This window comes from Gambusia affinis, linkage group LG22 (assembly GCF_019740435.1).
Source record: "Gambusia affinis linkage group LG22, SWU_Gaff_1.0, whole genome shotgun sequence".
NCBI lineage: Eukaryota > Metazoa > Chordata > Actinopteri > Cyprinodontiformes > Poeciliidae > Gambusia > Gambusia affinis.
The window spans coordinates 17290655-17309743 of record NC_057889.1 but is presented as its reverse complement, the minus strand read 5'-3'; the positions used below and the strand labels follow the sequence as shown (position 1 = coordinate 17309743).

The 19089-nt window shown below is 43.3% G+C and overlaps 1 protein-coding gene across 1 annotated transcript in view; it reads left to right on the top strand.

Annotated features, from left to right (window-relative positions):
* Positions 1–13622, top strand: part of bcl11bb (BAF chromatin remodeling complex subunit BCL11B b) — a 36505-nt gene extending 22883 nt beyond the window's left edge. The window contains exon 3 of the mRNA XM_044107223.1: positions 10172–13622. Within this exon, the coding sequence (XP_043963158.1) occupies positions 10172–12231 (2060 nt within the window). The 3' untranslated portion in view covers positions 12232–13622. The remainder of the gene's footprint in view (positions 1–10171) is intronic.
* Positions 13623–19089: the final 5467 nt, after the last annotated feature.

Here is a 19089-nt window from a genome sequence, read left to right as displayed (position 1 = left end):
AGCAGACGTAACTAGACGAGCAACATTAAACCATGACTATAAATTATGTAATAATAGTTATGGTAATTGTGAATTGTTTTGCTCCGTATAATTACGTAATGTTAATTATTACATTTGTCAGTTCTTTAAACTATAAATAAAGCATCCTAAATGGGATTTTTTATTTTTATTTTTATAGAGCTTGCGGTTAAAAATAGAAAGTTTGTAATCTAAATATTTTTTTGTAAGAAGTTGAGTGGTCTTGGGATCCACCCCCCCTGCTGGGCTGGAGGACTAATGCAGCTGGCTGTGTTTTAATGAACGTACTTCAGAGCAGAAAGGGTTTACAGCTAAAAGATGAAATTGATACATGAAAATATGACCAATTATAAAAATTTACTTTCACAACATAGTTTAACTAATATGTTTCAGATTAGTTTGTTCTCCTGTGTTACAGCTTTAGTTGTTTTTGATAAAGGCATAAAGCGTTACAAAAATAGTAAGATCATTTTTAGTCCAACAAGGTTGCATGTAAATTGTTTCCGTGACAACCGTAAATGAGATTTGTCGTTAATTTGGGAATGACTTCCTCAGAGTTAAAAAGCGCTGAATTATTATTAGCGCAAATGGTGAAGTAGTAGTCTAGTTGTAGTAGTAATAGCTACTTTACCATTTAAAGTTAAAAAACTGTTTGAAAAGCCTTTATCAACAGCTCCTGATGTATGTATATATGTTCACCCTTACTGTTTTCTCATCAAGTATGATGAATGAAATTAGACATACTTGATTCAAATGTGAATCATTTGGGATTAATATTCAACAGAGTTCCTTTCTTACAGTGCAGCGAAGAAACATGTTAAACAACAGGGATTAGATCGCGACTGTTATCCGGCGCTGACTCTACTGGGCTTTACTGTGTTTGTGAGGGGAGAAAGAATAAAGTTTTTAATGGGGTGCTGTACGCTGGGAGGGCTCGTGCACCATTCAAGGCCTCGCTTGTTTCTTCCTGTGGGCTCCCAGTTAAGCAGGACCGGCTACTCAGCTTTAGTGGGCAGAGCCCAGCTGGGACCCATTACTGCATGGCACTCTCTGTGAATGAATAGGCATATAGCATGCAAACACATATACACAAACACCACAAGCTCGCACCACAAAAGAGCCACTGTCTGAAATGCAACGTGTGAGAAAAAGGCTCGCTCTCGGGCGCGTTCGCAACAGGAAATGAGCACCACACGTTGTGATCCGACGGCTAGATAGTTATCACAATTTGCAGGTATTATGTGTAAGTAATTTCATTATTTGTAGTGTGCTGCGCTTAGGCAAACATGCGTGATGGCTACCATGTATAAAATGACATTTGCGTGACATTTAGAGATTCCACGTAGCAAAATTTCGCACGAGTCAATTTTATTTTATGCGCCGGCGTTCCTCAGGCTCATTTCGATGTAAAACCTTAAGCAAACACTGTGGCGTAGCTGCACACCAAGTCTCCATTTTATTGTCAAATCAGTTTGAGTTTTCCGTCGCAGTATGCCATACTTTTTTTTAGAGTTTTTTCTGTTTTTTTTTTTTTTTTTTGTTTTGTTTTTCTTTAAGAAATATTTGCAGTTTATTCCCATATTTGCAGTTTATAGATCTATATATAGATCTATATATATAGTTTTTCCTATTAGTGGACAATTGTAGGTTCTGTCTTTGTTTTAGTCAACTTAAATGACTTTAAGGATGACACTGCTGCTTCTTTTTTTCCTTGATCTCTTTTAATATCATGCTGCTGGTTTTCCCTGTGGACCCGTCATCATAGAGATGAACTGATTGCAGGGGTGGATCTATAGGGGGGGTATGGCGGGTCAGTTGCCCACCCTGCAGTAAAGCTTCGCCTCCCCTTCAACCCATAAATGTAATGTCTTTAAAATAAAACTTTTTTTCAAATAACATAATTAAAAAGGACGTGTATACGTAAAACTCGCTTTTATTTTGTTGGTACAGCAGTGTGTTTTTTCTTCAGTTTTTGTGGATATTCTGTTGTCTCTTTTTACATAGCTGGGAGATTTTCACACGTTTCACAGTGGAGGTTCAGCATTGCCACCCTGCTCTGACCTTTCCCACCCGTCCCTCTTTTGTCGCCCTCATGTAAAGGTTTCTAGACCTGCCACTGACTGACTGATGGTAATCTCGCCCCGCCGATAGAGAAAGCCGAAACACATCTCTACCTTTATTTACATTTTAACTGTTTCTTTTAGGAATGTGTGGTTTTTTTTTTATTTTTCGTACTTTGAACCTCTCCTCTCCTCGTGACTCGTCTTTCCCGCCCGAACATCTTTAATCCCCGTCTCCATCTCACTCCTTTCTCTACATCTTCTTTTCAACCGCAAGCACGACTGAGTGTCGTCCATTTGTCAGGCTTGCATGACAGACAGCGAACCCCAGAAGCGTGCGTGGGGTTCTCCTCGCTTCCCCACCCAAACCCAACACACACATGCAGTTATTTATTTTTTTTATTTTATTGGAGCTGATGGCAATGAGTCAGGCTTAGAGAAATGCCACAGAGAGCTTAGCTAATGCACTTCGCCGAGCTCCCCTTTTCTTCTCATCCTCTGGGTTTTTGTCTCCGTTGCTCCCTCGCCAAGAGTCGTAGCTCTTCACTGACAGAGAGGTCTTGCCAGTCCATTTTGCACGCCGCGTCCCTTGTGCCCTCCTTGCCTAATGGAAGCAACACGCTCCGCGAGAACCTCCCGCTCCTCATCCTCCTTCTCCTCCCTCTTGCCCATTGTTGTTCAGCTGGACCCGCTCGCCCCGTCTCCCCGTGGGTTTTTTTTTGCGCGTGTGCGCCTGCGATCAAGCTGTTCGGTAGAGACACCCGATCGCCTTTTTATTGTTCGTTTGACCCACATCCCAGGAGGAATGAGGGTCGGGGCGGAGCACCCGGATACCTTGGGACAGGTGCTCGGTGTGAGATGGGCCACTGCGGGAATAGGTTGCAGATAAAGGAAAAAAAAAAAGAAAAAAACATTTTGTGCATGGCTCTTTTGGGGGTCGGAGGGGGATCTGTGGGCCTTTTTAAGTTGTGCTGTTGCTTTAAATCTTCTCTCAGGCCTGTCAAGGCATTTCAGCTGGTCATATTGGCTGCAGACACACACACACACACACACACAGATGTATATGGTTAACAGGCCAAAGCTGCTACGAGTTAGCATGGAGCCAGTCACACTGTGTGAGAGCCTTACCCCCTGCCTGCTACTGCCACCCTCCACGCTCTCTCTCTCTCTCCTTTTCTCTCCCTTTCTTTTGCTACACGTGTTTCTCTCTGCTTTTTCCGCTGCGACATTACTGTCCTTGCCATCCTCTTCGACAAAGAACACACACACACACCCACGCACGCACACTGGCAGATGATCTCTGTGGCCCCTGATTAGTCTCCTTCATGACAAACAAGCCGTCAAAAGCTGAGGGAAGGGGAAGGAGGAGTGGGGATGCTCTGACGAGGAACAGAGCAGAGGTGCAACCGGGAGGGTGGGAGGTGTGATAGGGAGGGTTGGGGGGGGGGGCAAGGGGTGAGGTGAGGAGGCTGGGACCCCTGGGGACCCCCTAGATCACAGCCATGCTAATGAGGAGCTGCTTCGCCAGCAGCGGAGGTGTCAGCTAAAGCCCTGACAGGTGCACATGCACGTACTCCCAGGGATTGTGCGAGTGTGTGAACAAAGAGAGCGAAGGCGTGCACGTGTGTGTGTGTGCTGCGTGCACTGAAAACAGAGAAGGGAGGGGCGGGGGGGAAGGGGTGCAGGAGGGCAGGTTTACGTCCCAGTGGCCTAGCCTGCGGGCGGCTTTGTTCTGTATGCAAATGCGCCGCCCCGGTGCGCTGTCGCCCTTGATGGAATGCCGGAGTGGCGGAGCGGCACCTGAACCGGCGGAATGTCGCGGCGCTCGCTCGCCTCCCTGACGCCTCCTGTAGCACGTTCTCCTCATCTGCCTCCCTAACAGCCAGCACCTGCACCGCTCCGTCCCGTGTCTTACATTAATGCGACGTTGTTCCGCCGCCGGATGTCAGATAACTCGCCCCGTGAGATCTGGAGTCCGGATGCCGCTCAGCTCTCCTGTAGGTTTTGTGGTAGAATTTCACACACTGTGAACTTTTCATTTAAAAAATTTTTTTTTTTTTTAAAGTTTTTATTGTCATGTCGCTACCCTCAAACTTTACTGTATTTTATTGGCCGTTCTTTTGTTTTCTTTTGTTTTTTTATGAGACGTAGCACTTAATTGTTAGCTGAAAGGGAAAAGATATGTGGTTTTCATTTTTGTTTTGCTTACGACAATAAAAAAAAATTCTGGTGCTTGTTGAACTCCAGCAGACCTAGAAACAGGGGGGGAAAAAAAGAAAAGAAAAAAGCTCAGACTCCGGGAGGTTGGATGGAGAACATCTTATGACATCAACTTTCAATTCTCATCACAGATTACCAACTGGATTTAGTTACTTTGACTGGACCGTTTCATCTTTCTGTTTAGGATTACTGTCCTGCTGAAATCTCTGCTGCTGCTCTGAAGGATTCCCCTGAATTTAACTCCACCCACTTTCTTATCAGCTCTGCTGAAGAAAAGCTTTCCCCAGCACATGATGCTGCCACCACCATGTTTCATGATTTAATATTTTATAAGTAGGAATAACAAAAATAAAGTCTTACCCTCTGTAACAAATCTGTTAACTTGTTTTATAACTTAACCCCTCATAAATACCCACTGACTTGCACGCAAGTGTTTTTTTTTGTGGGTGACGGTGAAGGGGTTAAACTTCACAGTTGTGGTGGGAGATACAAACTTAGAATTTTATCACAACATTTTGTGGTCCTATTGTGACAACCATTAAGAGTATGACAATTAAAAACCTGTATATTACCGATTTCTTTTTAAGGGATAAATAGTTTTGGCGCAGCATTCAGAGCGCCACAAACACAAATACTGTTCTTCAGAAACGTTCTCAACCGAAATTGACTTTTTCAGGACGCCACTTACTTAAAAAAAAAAAAAAAAGGGGGGAGAGATTTATTCAACTGAACTATAAAAAGTAACTGCGCTTAACCGTATTTTTGAATTTACTGATATTTATTGATGCTCTCGTTGAACACAATGTGCAGCAAGTAGCTAAATTAGCATTTAGGACGTCTACTGTCAGGTTTAAAATAAAAAAAATAAAAAAGATGTTAACAACAATACCTTGCTGTGTTCCTAAGTATTTATGATGCTGTTTGTTCTCCAACAGAACAACTGGATTTATATTTTTTGAGGTTAAATTGCACACAGGTACTCCTGCAGGCCACTGGTGAAAGTATCCGAGTAAAAGAAGGAGGATACGTCCGCATACCTTTTTTTTTTTTTTTTTTTTAATTTGTACAAACATTTGAAAGCCATTAACGTTCTATTTTGTGTTGATTCAGTCAAGACAAAATGAGAAAAAGTGATGTGAATTCGCTGTCATACAGTCGTCGTGGCTCTCTTCTTGCAGAACGCGGACCCTGCAGGTCCCACAGGATTACATCACCTGACAAAGGCCACTAAGTGGAAACGGAGGGACCTCAGGCTTTAACGTACCAATCAGAAATCACATGTCAGCGTTCCAGGATGGCATATGTGAATTCCTTGGCTAGAGTCAAACCCACACGGCCGCAGCGTACAGACTGGTTGGTACGCCAGCGCTACCAGACTCACGCCACCTTTGCTACACTGGCCATATGCAAACAGTCAATACCGTGGCTCCTCTTTGTACACTGGCATTTTGTTTGTACTTTTTAAGGCAAAATAATGGCTATAAAAGGCAATCTGGAAAGAATAAAATCTGATGTAAAGCTCAGATCTCAGTCCCTGTGGACTGGGTTAATTGGCCTGGTGGTTTAGTAAAAGAAAAAAAAAAACACAAAAAAAACAACGCAGGAGAGAGGGAGAGCATTATTACTGGCCCACCTCAGCTTCCATGCATGTGCCAATGTTTTAATAACTTCCTCCAGGCCTCCTGGCCCTTAGCCCTTGTTTCCCCGCACAGGAGAAAGAGCTGCCCTCCTGAGCTGGTCCCGGGTCTGTATTGTGCACTTCCTCCCCCCCCCGCCCCGCCCCGCCCCGCTCCTTGTTTTCATGGGAAAGCCTGCCAGCGTGAACACCTGGGCAGAGAAATAACAGATAGTCCCCCCTTCTCTTTTAGGTGAATTCCATTACAGAAAAGCGTTTTACAAATTGCTGGCAAAACGACAAAAAAAAAAAAACATCAGCGGAAACGCAGTGTGGCGTATTACCAAATCCTGCTGCGACTCCATTTCATTTAATCTCTCATCTCAGCTTCGTTCACAAAGAAAGGAAAAAAAACAACCCACACACACACATAGGAGTGTGTGGCAGAGTAAATTGGCCGATTAGGTCCAGCGTCGGTGGCTGCGTTGAGGAGGAGGAGGATGTAACCGTTCTAACTGGCACTTGACCTCGGCGGTCAGAGGGGGGAAAGGTCATGTCCTGCTTCAGTCTGAAGCATGACATGACCTGCCACGATCCTTTAATGAGGGCTTGTATTGGCCAGAGCACTGAATGTCAAACCTCTTTCAACGTTTAGCTTTCATCCTATCAATAATTAGCTTTGGGGGACACTAATTATTGAAATTAAATATATTACACACAGCTCTGACAAAAAAATTAAGAAACCACTTCAATTGATCAGGTTTTCTGGAGTTGCTGACAAAGTCGCGGCTCTTTCAGACCTCAAAGTTCATATTCATTTAGAAACAGCAATAATGTTTTAACTCAGGAAGAGTTCAGAAATCAATATTTGGTGGAATAACCAGGAGGCCTTCAATGGGGTTCAGTGCAATGGTCTCTTCATTTCTTCTAGAGCTGAATATATATAGAACAGGTACATAAGTTTGTAAAAATCATGTCAGCTTTTTAAAATTTTTGTAATTAATACTAAACTTTGACTAAATGACTGAAGCTGTTGGTTCCGTCAACAGGTCAGTGCAATTTCTAGTTTGAGATGAGGCTAAAATGTTTGTGTATGCCATCATAAATAATTATATCGACCTAATGAAAGTTGATATAAAGTATTTTGAGTCAAGAGACTGCTGGGAAACTGTTTTCAAAGCAAGAATTTCAGTTTTTTTATTCAGCTTTAGCTCGTTTTAGGGTCAGTGCTGGAGTTAAAGTCAAACTGAAGCTGAACAGCTTTGCAGAGACAATCTTTGTCAATGAAATTAACTAAGGACAGCACAGAAAAGATTAACATGCCACCTTATCAGAATACATTCAGAAAGTTTATTGTTACCTCTGTAGAGTTTTATGCCGTCGTCATTAGCCACTGCTTCTTTTTTTTTTCTCCTCTCTTAGCCTGTAAGTCACAAACCACACAAGATACATGATCCCAATAACTTGTTAGAAAATTGTTAATTTAATTGAGAACGATCATTCTTGAGATTGACTGGAAAACAGTGATGTCTTTTAGCTACTAAACTGCACAAAGCTACACATCTTTACAGAACAGAACCGGCCAAAGGCACTGGCAAGCCGAGTGGGTGGATCCGCAACGAGAGGTTGACTTTTTACACTGATCTCAAAACGTTACATTTGTTCTGTTATTTTTGTTAAAATATGTTAACAATGGCCTGCTTTACGAATCTTACTGACAAGATTACAACTGGTAAACTTTGTTGTAGCTAGCTTAGCAATAGCATTAATGCTAAAGTCAAATTTGTTTGCTAGCAGAGCTTCCTAACCCTCAGCCCGTTGGTGTTGCTAATGAAGACGAACCAGATCAGCAAAGTGGTCTAAGTAAATATAGATTAACTATCTCAGCAAGCAATTTCATTAAAAAAAGTTGAAGTGAACCAATTTCATTTAAATGTCTATTAGCTGCCAAATAATTTAACCCGTAATTAAAATCCAATGTATGTAAATTGCTACTTCAATTTTATAACTTTGCTTTATTATAGTCTGGTTTGCCATTTTTCCTGCTCTCTGTTCATCCCCTCCCCCCCCTGTTGCTCGCTTGCTTGTTGGTGAAGTTGATGAAATTTGTCTGGCCATCATTAAGCAGCCACCATTGACTGCCACTCTATTAGCTGCCACGTGGTGCACCAGTGTAAGATATGACAAGATGCAAATTTGTTGCTGTAGCGGTGGAGGGGCTAGTAGATTATGAGCATGGCGGGTTTAGATTTACTTGGATTCCTAATCCTAATGTATATATAGTGAAATGAAGAATAGAAAAAGCAGACATGAAGTAGCTCAATCCTTTATAGTTATTAGTTATAGGTCCAGAGATAATACAGCTCTGTCCCTGTGGGGGCATGTAAATAGCCTCTGTGTGTGTGGTGCTGTGTGTTCGCCCAAACCAGTCAGGTCCCTTAAATCCCCCCACCCCTCTTCTTTACCCCTTTACTCCTCCTTTTCCCTTCCCCTCCCTGGCTCTCTTCTCCCCATCCAAGCTGTTAAGCTGTCCAGCTCTCCGCTGCCAAGCGGCCGTGTGAAGCTTAGCCAAACTAAACACGGGCAGGCAGCCCGCCACTCGCCCCGCACACGCACGCAGCCGTGTGTGTGCGAACGCGGGCGCACGTGCCCCCCTCGCCCCCCGCGCGTGCACGCACAAAACGGGGGTGCTCCGCTCGCACGCACGCCACCCCGTATTAGCAATGAGAGTCGGGTCGCGTCCCAACCCACACAAATAGTGAAAGTGACGGCTGCACCAGAGCACTGCTAATAGCGGAGGAAAACCGACAGAATCAGTAAATGAGCCCCTCATTAACTTTTTCTGACCCTTTCTCCCCAGAGGCAAGCCAAACCAATCACAGAGCCAAATCAGCTTCCTGTACCAGACACTGATCCAACATCAGCTTTCGCTCATCTGCTCTCCTCGGTGCAAAGTGAGAGCGTGTGAATTTGTGCGAGGAAGGATGTAGACTGTGGAGCGGAGAGAACATATTCCTGAGCGTGTATCAGTGTCTGCATGTGTGTTTTACATTCCATTACAAAGGGTGGCTTTGAGGCAGTCAGCCATCTTAAGGACTCTTTTGTTGATCATATAAAACTCTGGCCAAGCCTAACTTCCCCGGCTTTGTGTTGGCCCCTCCGGGGCTTCAAGCTCTGGGACGACTGTACCAACTTGACTCCACTTGCGGTAGCCGCTGATCATAAAGTAGATTCAGATGCCTTGCAAGCAAACACAAGACTGTGGAAATGCCTCTTCAGTGGAAGCCTGCCTTCAATTAGATGAACCTCTACCGGGTTTTTTTTTGTTGTTGTTGTTGTTGTTTTTCTCGTGAGTCAAAAGCAGGCTGACAGGACCATGCCACAGTGACTGATAGATGCATTTGGTATTATTAAGTCACTGCATTTAAAGGGGTAATTTGTCAGCGAGTGACGCTCAGTTCTCAGAGTGTGGAGCCACAACAGATCTCTTTACAGTCCCCCGTAACTACACCAGTGACGCAGGGATCCATTTAATGTGGACACAGTTATAAAACCAGCGGCACTTTTATTTACTCATCAGCTCTATCTCTTCTCTGGTTTCTGTCTTTGTCTCCCCCTCCTGTTCCATCCGCTACCCCCACCCCTAATATCTTCAGCTTTTTGCCCATTGTTCGCTCCCCGGTTTCCATATGGAAATGACAGAGTTGACGAGATGGATCTGTATATTAAAGCCCTGCTGACGTTAGAATTTGCATAATGTGTCACAGCCTAAGGGCAATACCTGCCACCTATATTAGCCTGTAGAAACACACCCTTTCTTATGAAGTCTTAGAACACAACGCACAAACAGAAAGCTCATCTTACGCTTCAGTCTCAGGGTAATAAATTTTCCCAAATGCCTCACATGTTCACGCGCACAATAATTCAAAAGACAAAGGTTGGCTTATCTTAAGCACTGAGACAGAACGCAACGTCTTTTAGTGTTTCTTGAAGACATGTCCGCTCTTTTCCAAAAGGCTTCCTCAGTCCTGACAACAGATTGAAAGTTTATAAGCTGAGAGGTGAAAATTTTTTGGGAAACAAAACAACGTGTCCAGTTTCCTATTTGTTGTGCAACTGGAAATGTCATGTTTTCATTGACAAAGAATCTACACCTATATGATCAATGTGGTTGATGAATTAAAAGGCTTTTTGTACATTATCTATGAAAGGTGTGTTTTTACAATGTTTCTTTTTCCTTTTTTCTCTTGACCTTCAGATAAAGATGAACCATCCAGCTACATCTGTACTACCTGCAAGCAGACCTTCAACAGCGCCTGGTTCCTGCTTCAGCATGCCCAGCACACTCACGGCATCCGCATCTATCTCGACAACCATCTGGCCAACTGCTCCCTCACTCCCCGCATGGCTCTGCCTCCTCCCCCGGGAGCCGATGCCTTGCCTCGCTCCCCTCTCCCTACTTTCCTTGGCGACACCAACAATCCATTTCACCTCCTCCGCATGGCTGCGCCCTTGCTCAGGGAACATCCCCACCCTCCAGGGTACATGGAGACCCGCCTTCCTGCAACGCCGCCCTTTGTCAGCCCTCCGCCTCCCCCTAGGCCACCTCTAGAGCGACTGGGCCCAGAGGAAATGGGGCTGCTGTCACAGCACCCCAGTGCCTTTGAGAGGGTGATGAGAATGACCCCCATGGAGCCTCCTTCCATGGACTTCTCCCGTCGACTGAGAGAACTAGCGGGCAACACAACCAATAACGGCGGGCCCACACCTCCTCTGTCACCAAACCGCGTGCCACCCATGCACCGCCTGCTGAGTCCGACACTTTTCCAGCCTGGTGCCAAGCCCCCAACATTTCTCACCTATGCCCCACAGCCACCTGTACCCCAGGGGGGCCACGGCTCCTCCAGCCCTCCAGACGCACAGGGTCAGAATAATGCCCCTGGAAAGTCGAAATCTTGCGAGTTCTGTGGCAAGATCTTCAAGTTTCAGAGCAACCTAATTGTCCACAGACGCAGTCACACAGGAGAGAGGCCCTACAAGTGTCATCTGTGTGACCATGCCTGCTCCCAGGCCAGCAAACTTAAAAGGCACATGAAAACACATATGCACAACAAGTCTGGGAACATGACGGGCTCTCCAGAACAGGGGAGTCGGGGAGAGGAAGGAGAAGGTGACGGCAAAAATCGAGAGGGCGACGCGAGGGTTATGGAGATGGAGAATGAGGAAGAAGAGGAAGACGAGGACGAAGAGGAGGAGGAGGAAGAGGAGGAGGAGGAAGAGCTAAGGAATGGGAGTCGACCAGATTCCAACCTGAGCGACGACTCCCAGGAATTCAGTCACAACAGAGAAAATGGTCCCAGACAGTCCCCTGAGGAGAAACCCATGAGTGGGGACAGAGTTAATGACAATGGCGGGGTGGGCATGATGCATCCATACAACCACCTGGACAATCACCTTAGACTTAACCCTAACAAGAGAAGCTTGGAGAGGCAACCTAATGGAGACAGTGGGGAGAGGAATGATGCTGAGAGAGAAAATGACAGGGAACCAGATAGAGAGCGAGAGGAGCAAGAGGATATTAGGCCCATGATGAATGGCAGGATCAGTGTAAGTGAAGTGGAGGCCTTTCCTGGGCTTTTTCAGCGTAGGCCCACTCCCATCACCAGCCCGAGCCCGTCCAACAACAAGAGGATCAAGATAGAGAAAGAACAGTTGGATATTCCTCCAACCATACCCCTCATATCCCCAGAAAATGTCTACTCCCAGCTTCTGGCTGGCTACGCTGCTTCCCGCCACTTCATCAGAGAACCTTTCTTGGGGTTCACCGACTCCCGCCAGTCGCCGTTCGCCACCTCCTCCGACCACTCCTCCTCGGAAACGGGAAGCCTGCGCTTCTCCACTCCGCCCGGGGAGCTGATCGAAGGCGGCAGCGCGTCGGGGCGCAGCGGAAGCAGCACCCCTCACCTCCTGCGCGGACCGGGGCCCGGCCGGCCTCCCAGCTCGAAGGAGAGGCGAAACGACACCTGCGAGTACTGCGGCAAGGTGTTCAAGAACTGCAGCAATCTGACGGTCCACCGGCGCAGCCACACGGGGGAGCGGCCGTACAAGTGCGACCTGTGCAGCTACGCCTGCGCCCAGAGCTCTAAGCTGACGCGTCACATGAAGACCCACGGTCAGTTCGGGAAGGAGGTGTATCGATGCGACATTTGCCACATGCCCTTCAGTGTCTACAGCACACTGGAGAAACACATGAAGAAATGGCATGGTGAACATTTGATGGCCAGTGAGGTCAAACTGGAGCAAGCGGACAGAGGTTAAAGCCACCAGCGATAAGTTATAAAGCATATGGTATACAGTACACACACATCTTCGCTCTCTCTTCACACATACACACACGCAACACACACACACTCACACATGCATACAAATCCTAACACCACTTCTTCAGTAATGGGGCTTGGCTGGATTATCACTCTCTTGAAAAAAGAAAAGAAAAAAAAAACAAATTAAGATTGATTGATGTTTATCTTTTTTTTTTTCTTGTCACAGAAACTGCCACCTGAGAATATTACCAAATGGAAACTTTAATAACTTGTCTGAAATGCTCAATTGGGTATTTCATGGCAAACAGTCTGAGGATTTTATCAGTTAGGAATCTATGGAGCCTTTCTACTGTGCAATAATTTCTGTATTTATTGGATTTTTGTAATGATATTTGGCATGTGCAGGTAAATCTTTGTGGGATTTCATATGGAGTTAGTTTTGAAATGTTCTAAAAAGAAACCTTTTTTTTTTTTTTTCTAAAATGCTATAACTGAGAAGACGTCCCCACGAATACAATGTTTTACTTTCTTTTCTTTTTTTTCCTTTAAGGACGCTTGTTATCCTGTGAGAGTAAATTTGTGTGAAGCAGTTAGCTTTTAAAAGTTTCAAAAAAAGAAAAGGGAAAAACAAAACAAAACAAAAAAAAGAATTGTTTTCTATATTACCTGCAGCAGCGGATTACAATCCATTCCCTCATACAGCCCTAAAGCACTGAATGTCTGCCTGACAATAAAACATCCTTTCTGGATTTTAAAAATCCGACATTATCTTAGAGATCTGGTACGTTGGTGTTAATTTATTCAGGGAGCGTTGTCCTTTTTAAGAAATGGCAAACAAAAAAAACAAAAAAACATTGGAACAATTTCAAAATGCAGTTACTGTATCGGTGTCCTTGCTGCAAAAAAGGACGTAAATAAAGGTTGCACTTGACAGAGATACCCTTAAACTGATGCTCAGTACATTCCTAATGTAGGATTAAACCACCATATTTAATATGTTGAATAAGTTAAGACTACTTGTGATTAATGTGAGAATGAGAACAGTCCTTTTTATGGTTTGTAAATATTCTTTTTTTTATATATATATGTCAAAGTAGCCCTGACTGTAAATGAAAGATGGCCTAAATCTACACAATCAAAAAAAAAACAACAAAACAAAACAAAACAAAAAAACCAGCTGCTTACATATCTGATGTGTAACTACCATCCTTTTCTTTTCTTCATTAAGCCCGCCTCCAGTTCACTGTCAAACGTCATTTGTTGAGCAAAATTTGCTTTCCTGTCAAAACCACTCCCCACTGCGTCTGATGTGGAACGTCTTGGCGACCAGAGGTGACTTCCTGTATCCCACGACGACCACCCCCCACCAAAAAAACAAAACAAAACCGGTTCTCAACTGAAATGAAACTCGCGCTCCTCCGCTCCGAGCTTCTCCCTCTCTCTGATGGCGTCGCTTCACAGTCCACCAGCTCAGATTCGTGCAGTAAGAGTTGCTTTTTAAACGGGAAGGCCGCTCATTCGCCTCACGCGGCGAGACGAGGGGGCTTTAACTCCCTGTAGCAGATTTTGAGAAAGTGTGCCCGTACGTGTCTTTCGGGGATTATGGGAGTTTTTTTTTTATATATATATATTTTCTGCATCGTTCATCCTAAAATGAGTCTTGTTTGAACAAAAAAAAAAAAAGAAAGAATGAAAAAGCCATATGAGTTATGATAATTTGGAGCACAGCTGCACTAGGGGATGGCAGAGCGACCTTGAGTAGGGGCTGTTCTTGTGGCAAAAATTAAAGATTGGAGCTGAGAAATGAAGATGTGTGAGAAAGAGAGAGAGAGAGGGAGAGCAAGACCTTGACTGGGGAGAGTAGTCATTCAAATCAAATTGGAAGCATATGAAACATGTATTATTATTTTTTTTTTTCGGTCCCCAAATGCACATTTACTGGCCACATCTTATAACAGACCATCAGAGTGAGACAGAGAGGGAGGGAGACAGAGAGCGGAGCCACAAGAAAGGAGAACCAGGCTACATCTCTCATTCTAGCGCCGCAATCCTCAGCCATCGAAATCATCATCACTTGAAAGTTTGACCTACCATTTTGGCCTATTGTCAGGTTTTATCTGCACCACTTCGCTTTGATAGAACAAAAAGATATACTGTGCTTTAAATGCAATCTCACTTCTTCTTCTTCTTCTTCTTTTTTTTGTTGTTTTTTTTCCTGGCAAATCTGAGAAAGAAATTTTAAATGGCGGTCACAGTGAGAGCTCTGCATAAGCTACGTCGTTAGGTTGTACTTTTGGTGTATCGACACAACAGCGAGACTGGCGGAAGAGAAGCTTGCTTACATATTGTTTTTTGCGTGAATGCAAAAACAATTTAAAGGAGAAGAGAGAGAAAAGGAATCAAGGTGCTTTCTTAGTTTTATTTCTTTTTTGAACACGTCGTGTATTATTCCCCCCCCCCGTTCAGAGGCAGGGCGAGACGAGGCACTCGGACGATGGAACAGTGGGAAGTTCACAGAGACCCCAGATCACACACAGACAACTCAGTCTAACAATATGTTTACAGTGCTGAAGTATGCCATTTAAGAAAATACTCTGTGCTTTTCCTCCTTTCTCCGTCGTTCTCTCCGATAATTTGGCAGTTTTTGTACGATTTTCCTGGTGGAGGGGTTTTTACCCACATTAATGTCTTTCTGTACGAATGCTTGTTCACTGTATGGAAATGATGTAAAATGCTCAGTCGCGGCAGATATTTTCTTTTTCGAACAGTGATGTCACTTTTGACTCCAGCTATTTGATTTTATATTTATATATATATATATATATATATATATATATATATATATATATATATATATATATATAGTTTTTTTTTGGACTTTTTTTTTTTTCTTGAGCTATCCTTAGTGGATGTAAAACAAAATGATTGAAAAACAAGAAAACGGAGGAAAATAAAGCGGAAGCAAAAAACCTTGGGGCGAGTGCGGCGGTTTCTCCAAATCAGTTTTCAAGGACCTTCGTGGACTTTCATGGTCTTCTCCTCATGTTTGGTTGGAGGTCTTGTCATGGCACTTACAACTGTATTTTTTTTTTTTTTTTTTTTAGGATACATTTTCATATTTCACTTTTCAACACTTTCACCTACACTCTTTGTACAAAAAAAAAAGTTACCTTGTTCCTCCTTTTGTTTTGTTTTTGTTTGGAGGGCAGGTGGGGGGGCGGAGGGGGGGAAGTGCATCATTGTGAAAAAAAAAAGTGTTTCCAGAACAGTACACATCTGCTGTTTTGAACATATATGTATTTTTGTAATGTGTTGAAAAATCAATACAAGAAAGCCAACACTTCAATAAATGTTGCAATTGCTCTATGAGAGAACCATCTCTTTTTATTCAGACTATAATCCAGGTTTGACGAGGATTTGATTAGGACTTTGAAACACAACACTTACACATAATGCTTACGGTAAATACTCTTCTGACTTGCTTTAGTTAAAAATGTATTCCCAAAACACCGGAGACTGATGCGATCAGCGCTTTTGTCGTAAAACAAGGTCTCCTATAAGCCTCTCAATGGATCTGGACCTTGTCCTGAGGAGTTTATGCGTCGTTCCCAGCATGGGTGGATTTTCCTTCAGCTTCCTTCCTTCACACAGTCTGCTCTGCAAAGTTACTGGCAGTAAATGTTCCCTAATTTGTGGTAAAAAAAAAAATATATATATATATATATATATATGTATATAAAAGAGGATTGGCCTCACAAAATCATTTCAAGGGCTGCAAATGGCTTGCAGGCCACACTTTGAACACCTCTGTTTCAAGCAGTTAAGATGTGCTGATCCAGTGGAGGATGAGTCTGACTAGCTGTTAGGCCAAAAAAAAAAAAAAAAAACTGAAGATTTCCTCAATTTTCTGCAAACTCAATGATTTATGTGGAGTGCCTAAGCTATCTCTTAAAGTCATTAACATGTGACATAGTTTTATGCATGTAAAATGAAAGGATTTGGGGAATATTTGGCTAGAAATGAGTCATGGCTCAACAAAGAAGTAGCTGCTTCTTGATTTTAACTTGAGTTTTTCTGGGGATTTAAGATTTAACATTTTCTGGGTGAAAGCCTTTTTAGCTTTTTGTCTAAAACTTGAATAGAAAATCAAACCATTTTTAAAAAATCATTCACGGAAATTAGATAAAACTTAAAGACCAACCCCGGTCTAAACATAGTAAAATAATAAACCCTAACAGACTTACCCCGCTTACGAATGTATTCTGCGATATAGTTCTCTCCTCGAAGACAAGGTCCAGCAAATACTATAAAAATGTTTAGAACTCCCTATTTTAAAAGTTCAAAGACCGAATTTACCTGTTTTTATGCACCAATTCAAATGTGTTCTAGGACTGGCTGCTTTGCAAATCCCAGCCAATAGTGTCAAGTAGCATCGAGCTTTTCAGTCCCCAAAGATGCATTTTCTGTTAACACACAGGCAGAATTTCCACCAATCACTTGCAGTTATGTATGACAGAAAAATCTTAATCTTTAAACAATTAACAACAAAAACAATTAACACTCTAAACCAAAGATTTAACATGTTTAAATCTTTGGTTTAAACGTGTGTGTGTGTGTGTGTAAGAGCTGCCCCTGCAGAGGACTTCACCTGACTCACCCACTGACTCCATGAGGCTCTGAGAATAGAGACAATCGATGTCCAACCTGCTGCCAAAAACTGCCTTTAGATCTTCTTTTAGTATAAATCCAGAAAAGCTGGTGATTAACATCAGTTGCTGAAGTTAATCGCCAGGCCAAGAGGAGCCAAAAACATGGTGGACAAGTGCTGCTTTATCAACCCAAGTCATTTCTGTGTTTCCTTTGGGAAGGTATTCATCGTTACCAACGGTGTTCCCTGGAGACCTACATAACAGCAGTAAGTGAAGCACTTCCAGTTAGAGTAAATACATTTGTGCTTTCTTAATCCAGGAAAAATGTCGTCAGCTTTTCCAACAGACACTTTACTTCAACTGGAAGTACTTCCTGCGCTCCTTTTTTTTTTTTTGGTGCGTTTCACACAGGAAGATCATTGCTGGTGCGCCGCCTCCCACCTTCACAGTCTTTTTCGTTTCTGTGAATAACCGCTGCAGCCGTTTAAAAGGTTATTTTTAATGCAGCAGGAATCCACCTCGATAGAAGCTTCTCTTGGACTCGCCAGAGGAAATGTCAACAGAACCAACCTATCTGGGTTCATGCAGAACAATGTCACAGAGAGAGGTCACATAGCAACCGCTTACAGCGATGCCACAGAACCCGAACTAAACATTCTGAACTGTCCCTTTAAGCAGGTGAGAAATTACTAGTAGACACAGAGACGAACATCAATTCACTGTTTAATAAGTTTACTTTCACTTAATAGTAACAGTTTTATGCTTAATTGCAATTAGGTAGGAATTATCAGTCAAAGAATTATCATGTTTATTTATTTAATGGAGGTGCTTATCAGGATTTCTGCAGAGATAAAGAACCGGATAACACAGCAGCGAAGAACAGCGGAACGAATCAACTGTGCTGATATCTCTGCTAACATCGGACTTGATAATCGTATGTTTGATTCTTAATAAAAGTCTCACTTTGTTGAGAGCGAGGAATGAGTTTGGACAAGACAAGTCAACCCATTATGTTTAATCCAACACTAGCACTTCACCAGAAAGACTGGGGGGAAATAAAACCCTCAAACAGAAGCATTCTAGTAAATTAAACTTCAGAGGTGAGTGTTACTCCAACTTCTTTGTTCTCGCATGAATAAAAACAAAGACGCCTTTAAATGTGACTCATGAGGTTTATTCCTGAAAGCGGTTGCCGACCGTCTCATGCTTCAGAAATGAGTCCTGGCATGAGCATGGGGGAGCCGTCAGGTATTTGTTGAGATGAGGCCAACTGCAGTCAAGTCTGTCCTCACTCAAGCCTGTAGGCCATTGGATTGGATTGCAAAAAAATAAAATTCGCATATGGGATGGGCGTTGTTGCGCTTGCGCAAGGAGACGGAGAGAGAGAGAGAGAGAGAGAGTTCAATAGGAGTGAGAGAAGACAACAACAGGGTGCAGACAGGGCAGAAAGAAAACAAGTCAGGAGGCTCAAATCCAAGCTCTTTTTTTTTTTTTTCCTCCGCAAGGTAAGTCCAGAGAAGTTCTCCGCGCTCAGCTGCTCTTTCCAAAAACAGCAACCCATGAAAGCCCTCAGAATGGAAATTCTATATAAAAATGTGATTATTGCTTCAGAAGTATCTGTTATAAATTACCCACACAGATTATGTTAAAAGCATTTGCAGCTTCCCCAACTTCTCTCTCTCTCCCTCTCTCTCTCTTTTTCTCTGTATATGTATGTTTGCGCCTGAAGGCATCATCTGGGCTCCATGCTGATGATTCGGGGGGGGGGGGGGGGGAGGGGGGGTGAGGGGCTCTGGTCAGCAGAAATGTGCACATTGTAGAAGAACGTCAAATTAGTGCAGCTTCTATCCGAGAAATAGCAGGAGTATTGACTTAGCAGTGGGGGGATTGCGTGACTTTCCACTGGCTCAGTGTTTACTGCCATTTTTAATAATTGAAAACAAGTAAAAAAACAAACTGAAACTGCTGGAGCACAGTTCACTTTTCTTTTTTTTTCCTCTGCGCAGTTCGCAGTTTACAGTTTTGTACGCAAACAGAGTGCGATATTAATCTGTTGTCGCTGCTCAAATTGCTACAAACAACAAGGGCAACAGCAGTACAGTTTGCGAACACTCATCGTCACCATGGATGTCTTTTTCAGGACTGTTAGGGATTGATTTGAGCCATTTTCTTCATTTTGGTATCACTCGTGTAATTTTTTATTT